The 17,131-nt window shown below is 42.7% G+C and overlaps 1 protein-coding gene across 1 annotated transcript; it reads right to left on the reverse strand.

Moving 5' to 3' along the window:
- Window positions 1–7,526: 7,526 nt before the first annotated feature.
- PRLHR (prolactin releasing hormone receptor) lies at window positions 7,527–15,600 on the reverse strand. The gene is made up of 3 exons (XM_084525976.1): window positions 15,507–15,600; window positions 14,130–15,340; window positions 7,527–8,880 (listed from the first exon to the last, which is right to left on the reverse strand). Exon 2 carries the CDS (start codon window positions 15,206–15,208, stop codon window positions 14,174–14,176), a length of 1,035 nt encoding a protein of 344 aa, XP_084382102.1. The 5' UTR covers window positions 15,209–15,340; window positions 15,507–15,600; the 3' UTR covers window positions 7,527–8,880; window positions 14,130–14,173.
- Between the last annotated feature and the right edge of the window lie 1,531 nt (window positions 15,601–17,131).

Genomic DNA, 17,131 nt, shown 5'->3' on the forward strand with positions numbered 1-17,131 from the left:
CTCTTCTATACTGTATTCAAACAGAGGTTTCTTCCTAAAAATATCCCTTCAGCTAGAAGAAAACAGAGAGTAATTACGTAGAAAATCTTACAAACACCTTTGATTCAAGTGTCTTAGCCTTTTTAATTTTTTATTAAAAATAATAATAATAATAATAAGCAAAGAAAAATAAAGATTTTTCTTTCAGGAAAAGATTTTTGATGGATGAATCAACAACAACAACAACAAAAACAGGTGAAACATGACAGAACTCTGAATCAGGCTTTATTCCTTATTATGGGCAGAGCAGTGACATTAATGCCTTCTCTTCTCAGCACATCAGAATTAAAAGGACAATCCTGTGAGCCAGCCAGAGATGTGGAAGAAGGTTTGGAAATGTGGGGAAAAGTCCTGAGTTCTTCATTCACCTTAAACACAGAAGTACCTACAGAAAGGAGGCTAGATCAGGCTGCTGAGGCAAGTATGAAAGAATAGCATAAGCATGCAGAGAGAAAATGTTAAAACAACAAAGAAACAACATGAAAGATAACAAGTAATATTGGGACTAGGAAGAAACAACTATAAATACACACGGAGAGAGAGAGAAAGAGACCAAGCAATGTGTTTATTCAGTAGCAAATGAAAAAGGGAAATCATCAGCACAAAAAGCCAAGAAGACCAGAATACTCGCTGTTTTATTTTGCATTTCTAAGTGAAAAGGTCAAGTGCAAACAATGGCTGAAGTAAGCAGCAGCAGTAGCAGCAGCAGCAGAGCAGTAGGATTTCCCCACAGAAGTGCACAAGAAGCCATCAGTGCACTTAAGGAACTCCAAGGGTTTCATGCTGCCTGAGACTGATGGATTTATTCCAGGAACCTGAACAAGAAGATGACAGAAGTAATGTCAGAACCACTTGTGGTTATCTGAGGGAAGTCAGGGAGTGTAAATAAGCATCAGAAGACTGGGAAAGGGCAAATGTATTCAGTTTCTAAGAAAGGAAGGAAAAGACTAATCAGGGATTTGTATATCAGTCAGCTTACCTTCAAATGCCAGAAAAACCCTGGAATGAATAAAATCTTTGTGAGCACATGAAAGAAAACAAGGAAATGAGTAAGAGTCAAAATGGATTTGTCAACTGAAAATCCTCTCAGAGCAAAGTCATTTCTTTTTCTGAATGGGTTGAAGGTCTGGATAGAGAGAAAACAATAAATGTCATCTAAAATCACAGAATGGACTTTGATACCTTCACTAAAGACCTTCTAATTCACAAGGTAGGAAAATGCACTCTACATGAAATGCTGATATAGCACAGGTCAAACACACTGAATGAACATGCTGAGCTAAGCAAAAGGTAGCTGGCATCAGTGGCTCATGGTCAAAATTAAAGAATGTAATTAATAGGCTCCTCTGACAACTATCATGGAGTTGTCTGGATTAAAAATGTTTTTATTAATGACCTGGTAGGTACAATAGGGAGCTATACTGCTCCAGCTCTAGGAGAATAAATAAATAAAATAAAATAAAATAAAATAAAATAAAATAAAATAAAATAAAATAAAATAAAATAAAATAAAATAAAATAAAGCTATGAGGAGATGTAAGAATGTTAAGAACAAGCCTAGATACTTAAATGAGCTAGACAAACTCTAAGTTATATGAAGACAAACACTGGATGAACCCTTATAGAACCAAGTAAAATATGTGCAGTAGGTGGGAGGGATAAACTGCAAAAATAAGAGTTGCAGAACAAACAGAAGCTCCAGGAATCCAAGATTGTAAGAAATCATGCACAGAACATGAGCCAATGCTTTCCCATGGCATTGCAAAATGAAGGTAATCATCGCTGCAGCCCAGGATACTGTTCTCTGAACAAAATTCATGATGTTTGCATATAATGAAGTGACATTCACACAGAACAACACTCAAACATGCATTTGAGCCATTGTACAATGATCCATTTCCTCACATCATGTACTTTCACAGAGCAATTAAGCAAAATTGCTCATGTTCTGTGAGAACGAACCTTGCTGGAAGGGACTGCACTAAAGGAAGAACCTGCCTCCCCTAATGGCACTAACTTGTTTCCCAAAGGCTGAAATTGCTAAATGACCATCTGTGATTAAAAGGCTTGACACACTTTAAAAAAAAAAAAAAAAAATCCTTCAACTGACCACTGCTGAACCTTCCTGCTGAGTTGCACATGAAGCTAATGCAATAGCTATTGATTTGGCACTTTTGTAGCACATGCATACGAAAGCAGAACCTTCTGCCATAGATTGTGAGCAGCCTTCAGTAGGCAATATTTCTGATTTTTAACAGTTTTCTCTTATTCCTGCTGTCTTGTTCTTGCTCTGTCTGCTAGACAGGAAGGACAAATATATCAGAAGAATATCCATCCTGCAGTTGAGAGAGCGGTTGTGGTGGAGCTCGGCTGCCCACCTGAGTAAAACCACCACAGAAGTGGGAGGTTGATCTAGGTACAATGCTAAACACTTGAGCTCTTGAATATTTTCCCTTCTATTCCAGTCCTCAGGAGCTCCTGTGAACTAGCAGCCAGACAGCTGACATGGTCACTCCTTGCTGTAGCCATGGAAGTAAAAGCTCCAGCTCTTTTTCCTTTTACCTTAACAGCAGCTCTGACCTTTACAAAGAACAGATTCTAGGTTCCAGCCTACACATATAAACACTTGTTTTTATGGTGTGATAAATCAAAGGCAGAAATAGCCTACAGCGTTCCTTGCTACACTGCACACTGTGATCAAATCATTTACTTTCTGGGGGACCATTAATTAGTATTGATTTGTCTTCTTGCTCAGACAACTCACAGGCATATGGATAGAAGGCCGTTTGCCAGCTTGTACAGCATCCAGAGCTTGTTATCCTGCAGCTTTCTACATGGGTTGGAAAGATTTGCAAACAGAAGACATAGTCTGAAGTTCAGGTGATCTTCAAATCACCTATTTTAAGTGGCTGGAGAAAGAAAATAGATGAGGAGAGGGGGTTAATAAAACAGTGAGGATCAAATCTGAAGCCCACGAAAAGATTCAGACCCCAGACCAGTACCCACGAATAAGACAACACTATGAATTCACATGGTGCGAGGCTAAAACCTGAAAGTTATCACTGTACAGCCCTGGTGTGTGGGGATAACCTGAAAGAAAGACCACCACTAAATCTGGCTGCACAGGGAACACATTGTCACAGCTACACCCATCCTTCTGCCAAGGTAAAGGAAACCAGACTGAAAGGCAGTTTTGTATTTAGGTAAATGTTATCTCAGCAACCCTGGCTGAGAACATAATTTCTCCTTCCTGGAGCCCTTCTCTAATGCCATGCTGATGTCCACAAAACCCCACGTTCTGGGGTAACCTGCCTCCCCTGGTGCCAGGAGCGTGACCGTGTGGCAGGCAGGCTGGTGGCCGGGCTCCTGCAACAGAGGCTCTGCCCTTGCAGTCTGGAAATGAGGGCAGGTGAAGCAACTCGGGCAGCTTTGGGCAGTGAGGTAGCACTGAGGATTGTACTTCAGACCAGATTTGAGTGACCATCACACCACAGTAACTGATGTTTAATTGAGCCAGCTAGCTCTCCAGCTCCCCAAACTGTGCCAGGAGCCCTATGAGCAGACACATGCCAGAGCCTGCTGGCAGCACACAAAAGCCCGATGCCACCACCAGCGAGTGTATGAGATTGCTATGGAACAGGTTGTACCCAGGAAGACCCAAAGCCCAGCAGCTCTGACTTTTCACTGGAGGAAGTATGAGGAAGAGGGCAAGGGTTGAACCGAGCTCCTACTGATCACTGGCATGAACCCCAGAGCAAAAGCCAGTGTTAGGTGGGAACAAGTCTGGCTTTGTACTGATTGCACCGATCCATCATGCTCCTTCCTCCAGACAGCCCCAGGATCAGCAGACATGTAAAAAATTGGCTGTCAGTACCTCCTGTACAAAGAGACAGCGGTTATAATTAGAAAATCGAGTTTCTTAGAAAGAATATAACAGCTTAGGGACAATGTTTTACTACCCCAGCAGAACCAGGAGGCCTAAAATGAAGTGGAACTCAGTTCCTTCATTGCTGCCTCTTCTCTGCCTCAATTTTTTCATAATTTTTTGCTTTCTCTTTTCAATATCTATTTCCTTAACAGATTAGGAGGGGTGCTTTCTATTTCAATAGGCTTCTCCACGAGTATTAGAGGGTTATTCTAATCACCCTTTTGCATATGTGGATTCTACTTGACTTCCTATAATAGCATCTGCTAATAATGCAATCCTGTAAAACTTGTTGTTTGGTAGCTAGAGCTCTACAAAACACTCCTGTGCAACCCAGCCTCTGGCGACACTGCCAGCATTTTGTGGGGGGTCTCTGGGTGCCTCCTCAAAGTCTTCTGGGTGGGACAGGTGCTGGAGGGCCAGCTGATGGTGGTGGGAGGACGCTGTGTTCTTCAGGAGGAGGAATTCTCCGAGGTAAGAGGGTGTTAGGTTGCCAAGGGTAGGGAAAGCAGCATTTGTTTCTCTAATTTAGAAAGAATTAAGGAGAAAACAGCTGACTAGCAGGTTCCAGGGAGACAAAGAGTAACTTATGGCACCTCAGTGAATAAAGATCTAGCTATTTTATTCAACGCAAAAATGCTGAATATTGAAATTTTGAAGGGAAGCTGGTATTAGTTCCTTGGAAAGCTGGAGCTTGATCTACCAGATAGTTCTGATTTAGAGTACTTGTTTCAGCTCTGGATTAATGTGACAATTATCTATACCAAATTTCTGTCTCATGGCTCGTGCCTCATGTATACTTGACAGTCCTACATCTATTATAGGAGGAGAAATCACTGACCTTGGCCTCTTCAAGTCATTAGGAATTGAAAGATGTGCATGGAGGGGGGCATTGTGTTGCTGCATCCTGTGGGATTCTCATCTTCTGTAGCAAAAATAAATAAATACATAAATAAATCAGTTCAGGAATATTATAGAACAGGGAACTAACAGGGAACTAATACGGTGGAGTCTCACTTGTATACCACTTCTAAGGGTGTAGAGCAGGAAAAGGGAAAATTAAGAACCCCTTGAAAATACTTATTGACTCGAATCTGAAATTAAGACTGCTGCTGACTTCAATGGAACTGGGGCCATGTTTCTGGGGTACCTGGGAGCAGCCCACAGCATGACCAAAGGCCTTGGTTCCCTGTGCAATCATAGAGGCATAACCTGTATTTTCTTATGGTCTATCCAAATATCCTTCAAATTCAAAACCTGCCACATCGCAGTGCTTAAGTGCTGTGAATGACACAGGTATTGTATGTTCCTACCAGGCTTCTCTCTGCTTTTCAAATGCAATACAGCTTTCAGTGACAGCTTATCCCACCCTGCTGCTTATTTTGAACTAAATGAAACTGTTACTCTGTGGTGGATCCTCATATGGCTAATTAGCACTTAGTGGCAAATACACGTGGGGTTGAGATTCAGTGAATAATAGGTATCTGTTGGATACTTCTCCATTAGAAATCAGCATATTTCTGATAGCCAGACCCTATGTCATTGTGAGTAATGTCTTCCTTCCTGTGTTTCAGCAGTTGCTAGCATGTTAGTTCGGTGATTAAAAGCGGCAGTATCTAGCTCAGAAGGAAAGAATATTTTCTGAAAGAGTATTGCTCTTCCTGGAAACATCACTGCTCTTGAGCTGCCAAAACCAAATGCAGGAGGCAGAAATTCCAGGTCACAAGAGTTACAGTTTCACAGAAAACACTTCTAGCTATGTAAAGATTAAACAGACTACTTCAAAGCTTCCAACACTCCTCAACCATTTCTTTTGGTTTTAAAAAGGTTTAGTTGTTGTAAATAGGGCATTAGCGAGAGCTTCTATTTACATGACTTGCTGTTTTCTATCCTTTGGTTATGCTGTGAATGTTAAATTAAAATCTTGTGGATAGGCACCTCAAAGCTCATTTTGAAACTATTATCTGCAGCAGAAAAACACAGAGGTTTGGCTGAGGCTCTGGGCTGCAACAAATAAGAGGCAATGTAGACACAGTAGTCCCTGCTCAAACCTTTATTTCCCGAAGAACTTTCTGCAATAAAAGAAGAAATCAAACTGCAGATCTATGTGTCAAACATCTGCAATTTAGGGCAATTTGGAGGGCTTGCTAGGTTTTTAAATACATGACTTGCAAGGCTTAATATAGCTCTAGACCTCTTCTACCCATCTCCTCCAGTCTCAATATTTGAATGTGAATAGCTTCAGATTTAGAAAGCTGTACTGACTCTTTCTCTTTAGTCTCTATTCACTGCTGTCAAAAATGTTAAGGTTATTCTTGTACCAGCTTGGCCTTCCCACCTTCCACCCCTGATTTCAAACACTTCACTGGGAGCAAAAATGCTTGCCTAATTATCCCTAGTTCCAGTACAGCTAGCACTGCAAATTAGACTGTGCTTGTTGAACATGATATTGCAGATTCAGCTGGTCCAGCTAATTCATTTTACCACTAAAAAGCTAACGCTTTTTCTTCTTGCCCTCAAATCTTCTGTCCTTTTCTGATCACTCAGCAAAGCCATAACGTTCTAGAAAGCTACCAAATATTTCACTTGCATATACCTTCTTCAGCATTGGGCAAACATTAAAACATCTTCCACCTCTCTTAGAAGTGTCCTAATCCCAGGAATTAAGGCACTTAATATGTTCAATCAACAAGAAATATGTTGATCCACTAATGTTGATCAGTTCTTTTAACAGGTTAGGTTTTGTTTTACTTGATAATAAATTTCACCTGTATAGGAAAGCTATTCAACCTAGGGCTGCTTGTTACTTTATCATTTCTGTTTGAATTCTTGCAAAGCAGATCTGGGCTAAATACACAAATCTGATTTAAACTTCTTAAGACTTTTGGAGTCAATACATAGGAGCATCCACAGCATCTCAGGCAGGCTGTTTGTGCACTGCCCTGGAGAAGACTTCACCCAAAATGTTGAATGCTAATGTGTAGAATAAGTTGCTCTTTGGGCTGAACTAGCTGACAGCTGCCACCGAGGATGCAGAGTAGTGAAGACGTGACTTTAAATCTTGCATCTATGAGTAGGTGCTTCATACTGGGCTGCATACTGCCTCTGCATGAGAATGAATAGCCTGGAACTCAAGCACCTTTTCTCAAAAGATGCAGGGGGAGAACGTAAATTGTCTCAGTAAGCTACTGAAAGACACCATTTGAATACATAACCACATTTATCCAGTAATTTAATGTCTTCTGGATGTGGGCGGTCTGGCTTTTAATCCCACTTCTGAAGTTTGAGCTGCCTTTTATGTTCTCACCTTATCCCTAATCAGCAACATTAAAACATTTTAAACTGCTTCATGGGAAAACATGTTTCTTGATTTAGCAATTAGGGAACAATTTTACTAACTATGAGAATATGCAGATCTTGTCAGACATTATGCAACTTTTTTTTGGTAAAAAGGGTTTGGAACAGTGCTTTCCACAATGCCTTAAAACAAATAAATCCACTTTTTGTGAACTACAGCAAAACAGGGCTCTTCAGAAGACTTTGTTTGTTGCTAGAACCTGGTTTGGCTGCCGATGCTTTGCATTTCATCTGCCCTCAGTTTGTGGCAATCTTCCAAGAGGAGGCACTATCAAAATGATTTACAATTAGCTGTGACTGACAACAATTGCAAGGGTTGTACAAAAAGCTTTTACAAATAAACATTATTTTATATAACAGCTGTGAATACATGTTTTAATGGAGAAGTGATTCATACTGACAATAGTATTGACTTTGCTAAGATTGAACAGGTCTGCCATATGCTGTGTCTAGTGTTTCAGATGGTTTCACATTTATTTTTAATTTTTTTTTTTACGTTATGCATATTAACAACAGATGTTGAATTCTAAAAGGGTCCAATAATTGAGGAGAAATCATTACGAAGTCAAGCATTGAAGGCTTTTCTTCTGAATGATTTGAAACAATTTGTACACAGTGACTCAGGAAACAATTCCTGATTGGTGATGTAGCTCATGAATAGCTCTTGCACATCGTATTTTTATTGTTCATCTTGGTTCTGCCAGAGTTGAATGCAGTTCCCAGAGGTGCCATTGCTGAGGAGTGTGTTGGTTGAACCTCAGCCTCAGAACTTCAGCCCCAGCTGGTTTCATAAAAGGCTCTTCCTCAGGTGTGTCCTGACCACACAGCTCAGCTGTATAAGGACCTGGTTCTGGTGTTGCGCATGCACTTGATGTGCCTCTGTTCAAGCTTGCTGTATCACTGAGGGATGTGAGGGGAAGGTGAAGGACCACACTTGCAAGAAGTCTTGAGTGGTTCCTCCTCCATTTATGCAGAAATACAGCCTCCGAGTGGCCACAGATTCAGCCTTTGGATGGCTACTGTTCAAGTGCAAAAATGCTCTTTTTTTTTTTTTCTTACCCTGAATCTGCAAGCCCAAGAAAGGTTTGTTGTAGAGTGCAGTGCATCACGCTCCCAAATGCAGCTGGCTACATGAACTCAACTTGCAAGGAGCATTACAAACCCGTGACAGTGCACCACAGCTGTCCTCTAGAGTTCACCTGCCTCAGGGTGGGTGTGATGGGGTAGCGAGCCAGATCCCTGTGGCTAATAAGGGGTCCCACCCTATGCAGGACCAGTCCTTAGCATCACACACATCACTTGGATCTCACAGGTCCCAGAGCTAAACCCCTCCTGCTGCTGCGAGACACAGGCTGCTTTTCTAGCAAGCTATCTGGAAACCAACAACTGCAGTCAGCATGGAGGGAAATCTCACTGCTCCTTTGGAAGGCACCAAGCTGCTCTCCGCAGCACTGCCAGCTGCTGAAACAGCATCTCCAGCAGATAATGGAAATGTAGAAGTTGTAGGAACTATAGATGTAGGAATTAAAGCCATCTCCTCCCACTCTTTTGTATGTTTCCTGCAGAGAAGGAAAAAAAATACTATTTAATAGTGTTAATTAATATAAATAAAATGCAAAGACTGCAAAGCCCGGTCAGCTGCAGATAGCTGTGATCCCAAATTAGTTTCCAATGGGCTCCAGACACAAAGCAGAGAGCTACTAAGTGCATGTTTTATTACTTATATCAATTACTAGCTTAATTAACTTTGTTTGACAAACCAGGGTGGAGAAAGTGAAAGTAAACAACAATGGAAAGTCAGCTCCATCAGCTCCTTGGTGAAGAGATCCCGAAGAGGCACAACTCCCAGGGAGATATGTTTGAGCTTTATGCCCTCAACCCCTCACTTTTTGGATAATTCTTCAGTGCTCTTTTTGAGGAAAAAGGAAAAAGAAAAAAATATGGTGGGCTGGAGGTAAAAATTCTTATTCCTTCATGCAGAAGTGTCCAAGACATCAATCTCATAGGCTTCATTTCCTGCACATAGTTTCCCTCTCTGCCCCCTTCTTGCCTGGTGGGCACATTGATGGATGCTCTGCACAGTCCTGTCCGATTTGGCATTTTATCCCAGCTGCAGGTGAACAGTTTTCAGCTTTTATCTGCACCGTGTATAGTCTTAGACTGCTAATTATAGCTCACCATTTCCACCTCAACAAGCAAGATTCACTCAATTAAAACTGCACAGAGCACCTGGTGTTCAGCTGGTATAAAAATACCACCCTTCCCCAGTCTCTAGGTGAGAGGCAGTCATCGTGCTCCTCTGAGGAACAGCCTTACAGCAGGATCTGCCTCTGCCCATCTCAGGTAATCTGCCATTGCCCAAATATAATGCCTTCAGTGATACAATTATAGATCTCTCCCTTTTCTTCACCCAGCTACAAGGAATGAACTTACTTAAATCAATGCATCACACAAACGATTTATTCTGTGGTGCCTGCTCTGGAGGTCTGGGAAAGACCAGGTCCAGCTGACCCTAACTGAGGTTTGATTAACTGTTCCTGTGCCTTTATTGTTTGGTTTCACATTTAATGTCCTTAGTTCTGACAACCTGTTTTTTGTTGTCTTTGTTTGTTTGTTTGTTTGTTAATTTCTGCTCAAATGTTTATTTCCATTTTTGTGTTGTTCCTAGGTGCCTTTTAATACCAACCTTATGTTTGGCCATAGGGCCAAACTTGTGTCTGATCAAGCATTTCTGTGTCAGCAGTCACTGGAAATACATTTGCTAGAATGATGCCCTCTAAGTCCCTCCAACACCTATACAGAATAGCCTCAAATAGTGAAGTTGTCATTCCTGCTAGCTTAATCTGTGCTCCCCACTCTAAATTGAGACATGTCACCCTCTCCCGCTTCTCCGCATCATGTCCTTTTGTATCGCCATCATCTCCACATTTAAGATATGCAGAACCTTCTGAGAGGCCTGGCCCCGATGAAATCTCCCTGTTGATTTTAATATTGAGTAAGGGTGGTCCTAAATGGGACCCCATTTCCAAAGCCCAAAACTCACCATGCTCTGATAACCCACCTGCTGGCCGATGCATTTGAGAGCTACCTGAAAACATCACCTGCTCAAGCCCTCTTATACATGGAAACAGCTTTAATAAAATGCCAGCAGACAGAGCACATAGAGCATCCTGCTCACCTCACGGAGCATTGTAGTGGGTTTATGTGACAAGGTTTTGGTAGCACCTCAGCTCAGATGCAAACCTTACTCCATCTCTGCAGTGTGAGAGTCCTTGGATTTGAATGTAAACAAGAAACAACTAAAACCCTTGCAGGGCAAGTTAATAGGCTCACCAAGTTTAGAACTGCACTACTTTATAAAATCAAAGCATGTAATGATTTTTAAATTGTAATTAAAAATTATAGCACCAAAAATACTGTAGAGATGAGCCCTGGTCCCTCAGAGAAGCACAGCATTTCCCCAGAGAGGGGTGGAGATTAGAAAACACATTTCACATGAAGGCTTTTAATATAATTATTTGCATAACTGGATTAAAGAAGTGCACCAATGTGCCTCTAAATCTTATTATTGTTTATTACTCTGGATATCAGAGAAAAGAGTAATTACATTTAGCAGAGATTGCTGGGGCTAGGTTCAGAAGAAGAGCTGCGCAAGAGCAGCAGTGCCTCAGTCCCCTGCTGGGATGGGATGGGATGGGACGGGATGGGATGGGACAGGATGGGATGCCCAGCCTCATGGTCCCAACCAGACTTGCCCTGGGCCATGTGAGGAAAGCCTGCAAAATGGCTTTCTGGTACCCCAGGACTGAGGGAACCATCACTGTGGTGGCCACAGGACTTCTGAGGAGAGAGAAGGAGTCTCAATACCAATACCAAGACAATTTTGGGGTGTATTTGCATCACCTACTCCTGCAGGTGACAGTCTAAATGCAGTGTTAGCAGCAAAGCCCCAAGTGCAGATGCAAGCCCTGGCACATTGAAGTCATGGGCATGTTACTGCTGTGCTAACAAGAGGATGCCCATGGTGCTGGGCACTCCCAAGTCCCACCTTGAGATGCTGCCCTTGGTGCTGCTGTGACCACAGCTCCAGAGAGTGGTGGTAGAGAGATGCCCCTAGCACTTCCATCACTGTGGGAACAAGATATGCACCAAACAATAGCTCATTTCTGTCTTAAGGGAAAGAGAAAAAAGAAGGAAAAAAAAAAAAAGGCAGAGAAATCCAAGCTTGTTTGCTTCATACAGCTCTTTGCAGCTGCCATCTGCAGGCACTGCCACACAAGAGAACATTAATAACCAAACTGCAGTGCCTGCAAATGAGGGTAAAAACATGGTGTGTAGGAAGGAAATGATGCCAGGCCTGCTGTGGTTAACAAGAGTCTTTCTAGTTACTCCACTGGGCTTTGGATCACTCCGTATTAAAGTGCCGTCTGTATTTAGTGCATGGGGTTGTAAACATTATGGGCCATCTCAGTGCTAATTAGCCTTTACAAATTGACAAATTAAGAGCTTGAAGTAGCACAATTCCCTAGAAGAAAAATCTCTAAAACTCAGGATTATGTTGCTAGTTCCAGTTACTTTCATCAATGTTGTTTCAGTGCTCGTTCTTGATGCTCTGCTTTCTGCTCTGTTCTAAAGAGCCCTGAAACAGAAGCTGAAAAGCTTATAAAATCTGGTTGGTTTGTTTGGAAGGTTTTTTGCCTTTTCAAAATCTCCAGGTTATTTCATATATTGAGCTTGATGGAAAACGATTTCCTAAAATTTAACGAAAGCATCTTTCAAAAAGCCATTCAAATTAAAATCAAGATAAGCAAGGCAGTTGTGCTTAATCACAGAGCGAAAGCAAGCAATGTCCACTTTAAAAAGATTTCCTTGGCTTAATGTCTCCGTAATGAGCTTCTAATTCAACTCCTCATTACAACAGAACAGCTTGAAATTCTAAGGAAAACTGCGAGATTTGTAAAGAGGGATTTCAGATGTGTTTGCAATGCCTTTCCCAGTGTGTGTATAAAGCATCTGTGTATTTTTTTAACCAGATTAGCTTACTGAATGCTGATGAGCAAAATGATACTCACTGTTTCACAGCAGGAGTACATTCAGAAACTAGAGAGGCCATAAGCTCTTTCTTCCTTCTCCCCCTGGCCCATCTGCACTGCCTTGCAGCACATACATCTCTGGCCTGGCCAGGTGCAGTAGGATGAACAGGGCTGAAACTGCCCCCAGAAAGAAACTGCTGCTTCTCTGGCTGATCTGGGATGAATATCAAAGAGCTTCTCATGTCATCAAGTGTTCTGGCTGGAAGAAACCTCTTCAGCACAAATGTCTGCTGTCAGAACATTTTCCCCTACTTTTATCTATTACCTATTTTCAGATCAGACAGAGGCGGAAGAGACTGGAAGTCATTAGGTTGATTATAGCTTTTATCTCCATCATTCTATCGAAAGGTGAATGCCAAAGGAAAGTGTTTCTTCCCCAAAACTCCAAAAGAGAGCACTTGCCACCCCACACTTGACAGCCTTTCTTTTACTGGTCAGGCAGTGCTCACACACAGCTCCACAGAAGCAGCCCCGACCACCCGCTGTCTACTGGCACACCCAGAAGTGCTCCTGAAGGCAGTATCAAAGTCTCTGGCTGTCTCTGGAGATCAAAGCTGATGGCAGCATTACCACACATCAAAATCGGCTCCTGAAGGAACAAGCAGAAAGGTTTTTGGCACTGACAGGACTACGATGAACTCCGCTCTGTTAGCTGGAATCATGGTCACCTGGCTGGAGGGTCAGCGAGCTGGGGTTAGGAGAGACAATGGCAAGAGCACCTTCCAATGTCCCTGTTGTTGGCCCTCTGAGAAGTGGTGGCAGGTCTTAATGTTCTGCTTGGAGGAGTTTCCACCACACACTGCGTTTCCAGCTCACGTCACTACAGACTGTGCTGCAGGCTCCAAGACACACTAACTTTGGGATCACACCACGATGTTGGGTTCAAAAAGCATAAAGTGATAATTTCTGCCCAGTGCAGCTGCCCATAGAGAACAGAAGAGCAGCCAGGCTGCCAAGGCTGCTATTCCCTCTGCTCGGCCAGCAGTGAGGAGAAAACGGCAGTGAGGAAGGGAATGGTGCCATGCAGACACAGCACACCCCTCCGATGTCTGCAGAGCCCTCATCCACGCGTGGCTCACCAAGCTCACAAACCTTGTGCAGAGGTATTTGAGAGAGTGCGAGTGAGCTGATGCCATCGCCCCTCACATCACTGACACCATCGGGAAGGGGAAAGCCCTGCACAGGGAGGGCAAAGCTCGAAGCAGCCCCCAGCAACCTCACTTCCTGGCTGCAGCTGAGCCAGCTCCATGGGAAGGGCACTTCATACAGCCTGAGGCTGTTCTTCATCATGGCCCTAACCAAGGGGGGTTACAAGATTATTGCTAGTCCTCTACCCTGCATTGTGTGCTAGGGACTGGACTCCAGGTAGATGCACAGATTTAATTTTTACTCAGCCCAAAGCACTTCCTCCCTGACGTATCCAGGTATTTTATTCATCCTTGTTTCTCCGTGTTCCCAAATCTACGCTGCCAGCAATATCTAAAACAGATAGGAAGGATCCTTGTAGTTTACATAAGGAGGTCTGTCTGTGCTAAGAATTCCTTGGCCTTTAACTCCTGTCACAGAGATAAGATATTTTGGGGACTTGACCTCTGCCTCTCCTTCTCCAGTAGGGATTTAGTTGGTGGGGAAGCCACCTGGGGAACTCCTACTATGACTGAGCCTTGATGACAAACATCAGGAACCAGGACTGATTAAAAGTGGAAACAACTTACAGTGTTACTGCACGAAGGAAGCGCACTCCCACCAGCTCTCATGTTTACAGCACCACGCTGGCCATAATGCAGTTTGTAGTGGGTCCAATTTTCTTCTTTCTCCAGGCAAACATTTTCTTCAGCTCCCCCCTGAAGCTGTCATGGAGCCAGGCATAGAGGAAGGCATTGGTACAAGCAGACATCATCGCAAACCAGTGGCAGAGCAGCTGGATGAAATTGAAGTACTGCTTGTCAATTAAGCTGATGTCTATGTCCTTGATCATGTTGAAGATGTGCAGAGGCAGCCAGCAGACTCCAAAGGCTGCCACCACTAAGACAAGCAAGCGAAAAGTCTTTCTCCTCCTTGCTCGGTCCCACTCAGCCTGGCCCTGGGTGACATTGCCTGGGACCACACGGTTCTTCAGCTTGACTGAGATCCTCAGGTAGGACAGGGAGATGACGGCCAAGGGCAGCACATAGGTGATGATGAGAGTGCTGTAGGCATAAGCCAAGCGGTCTCTTTTCATGTGGAACCAAAACTCCTCGCAGATGGAGAAGTCCAGCTCTGGGAATTCTGCGTGGTAAGTGTGGACCAGGGCTGGGGCAGCCAAGGTGCAGCTCAGCAGCCAAATAGCAGCCAGGATGTACGCACAGATAGGGATGGTGAGCCTCCTCCGGAAGGGGTGTACCATGGCGTAGTACCTATCCACAGCTATGACAGTCAAGGTAAAGACAGACACGAACACGGTGACAGGCTGCATCAGGAAAACGAAGTAGCACATGAAACGCCCGTACACCCATCCTCTGGGCTCAAAGGCATATGCGAGTGTCAGGGGCACGCAGGTTGCACACATGAGCATGTCGGAGAAAGCCAGGTTGCCCACCAGAAAGTTGGTCACATTGTGCATTTTTTTGGTTTTGCAGATGACATAAATGAGAAGGTAATTCCCAATGACACCGATAAATACCACTAGGGAGTAGCAGGGGATGATGAGTGGCTTGAAGGACTGAACAAACTGGAGCCCTGAGAATAAATTGCTGGCATTGCTATGAATTGCAGAGAGGAAGCTTCGGGAGGTTAAATTGTCCGAATTCATCATTTCCCTCCTTTTGTCGTCTGCCGTCAGCTGAGTGAAGTAGTTACCACTGCACTACTCTCACACTCAATCAGTCTGGATAATGAATGGATTACTGGCTGTCCAGAGGTTGCCACATGGGTAGTAAACAAGCATCTGTAAAAGCAAAAGGTGAAGTTGTAATCCTCGAGAGGCAGCTTTCAGCAATTCCTAAGAAAAATCAAATACAGCCAATTTCCATTAAAGTCCTCCTGTATTTACCATTAAATCTAGGTCTTGACAGCATGCCACTTAATAAACATTTAATGCAGGGAGTACTTACTGCTGTGTTTTTTTAATCCCATATGATTTTCCTGTGGATGCCAAGAAGTGCCCTAGATGTCTGGCTTCTGCAAATCCAGGAGCGTGTGTGTGTGTCAGAGAGAGAGAGAGAGAGAGAATATATGAGTGAGAAAGAGGGTGATGCGCATTTACAAGCTAAGTGGAGATCAGTGTTTTTAAACAGTCTTCACTACTAGGTCATGACAGATTTGTGTATAAGCTTTTATCCCTATTGGCTGCCCTGGGTATTACGTTGCTCTTTGCGTGTCTCTTACTGATAGTAATTAGTTCTTGAATATCCTTTCAAGAATTTCCTTCCTTTCCCAATGCATTTGTAATTGCCCCTCTCAGCTGAAAATCAATTTACATTCATTAACACAAACCTGCACAGTGTCTAATCCTAGATCCACTTTGCCACGATCCTCACAGTGTCCAAAACAGCTACCTGTGAATTTGCTGCTATAATGTGACCGTAAAATGGAATTTTAATAAGATGCTGAAGCCAAATAAATGTTTATACCACTAGAGGGACTCAGCTACGTACCTGGTGAATGAAGTTATGGTCAGAAAGGTGCACGTAGCACAAAGGATCTTCTTTCCTGATGCTGGTAAAATGTTTGCTCACCCATTGTGAGTATTTTCAGTGGAGTTTACATACCCTTAACAGTAAAAACATACAAAGATCTCAAGGGAAATATTAACATCCAAATGGCTTATCTGTAAAGGCTCAACTGAATTACAGAAAATGGTTACTAACACTGCAGCTGCTCAAATATATTTGGGGTGTTTCTTTACTCCTGCAGTATATTTGTAGTCAATAAAACCTCCATACCAGACAAGTGCTAACCATTCTGTAAAACAGTGAATATTTAATATCTGTGGTTGAGGCATTAGAAAGCAAAAAATGAGGATAGGCACACAGAGAACCAACATTTAAGCAGACATCAACATCAGACTTTTACTTGTTGCCTTAGTTCTCCTTTAACTTCCCACCATTTGAACCACTTTGGACCTCTGATGATGAAAAAAAAAAAAAAAAAAAAAAAAAAAGAGAGAGAGAGAAAGAAAGAAAAGGAACAGCCTAACAGCTTCTTTCTTCAAAGCAGAGAACATTGCAAGGCACTCAGGGGATTTAGACACAACTTCAATGGGCAGTTTATGTCCTAATCTCTTAGACTACTCTAAGAAAATATTGACTTGTCCTTTCCTATAAGGCTATCCATCTCTTGATTTGATGGGAACTGTGACTGACAAAAATAAATAAATAAATAAATAAATAAATTTCATAATTCATAATTCTTTCCCTCATCTTAAATCAGGGAAATCAGTTAATCAAACTGATTAACTTAAATCAGTTAATCTTCTGTAGCCTTTGTTCAGACCCAAGATGTTCTCCCACAAATACACATGATGGATGCATTTCAAACCTAGTAAGTGCTGATTTTGTGCCACTGCATTTATGGTTATATTATGCTGCGGACTGGAATATGGCCATACTTCTAGCCCAAGGGAAGAGCAAGAGTGTAACTGAGGTGCTCAGAAGTGCCATCCTTCACTTTATGGACATAGTAACCTACCCATGACCCATACAAAAAATAGGATGTTATATCCCTCTTCAGAGTCCAA

The sequence above is a fragment of the Aythya ferina genome (assembly GCF_964211825.1).
Source record: "Aythya ferina genome assembly, chromosome: 7".
Taxonomy (NCBI): Eukaryota; Metazoa; Chordata; class Aves; order Anseriformes; family Anatidae; genus Aythya; species Aythya ferina.

Bases quoted from the DNA above. Each gene is read 5' to 3' on its own strand.
- PRLHR (XM_084525976.1), bottom strand. From the start codon at position 15,208: ATGATGAATTCGGACAATTTAACCTCCCGAAGCTTCCTCTCTGCAATT.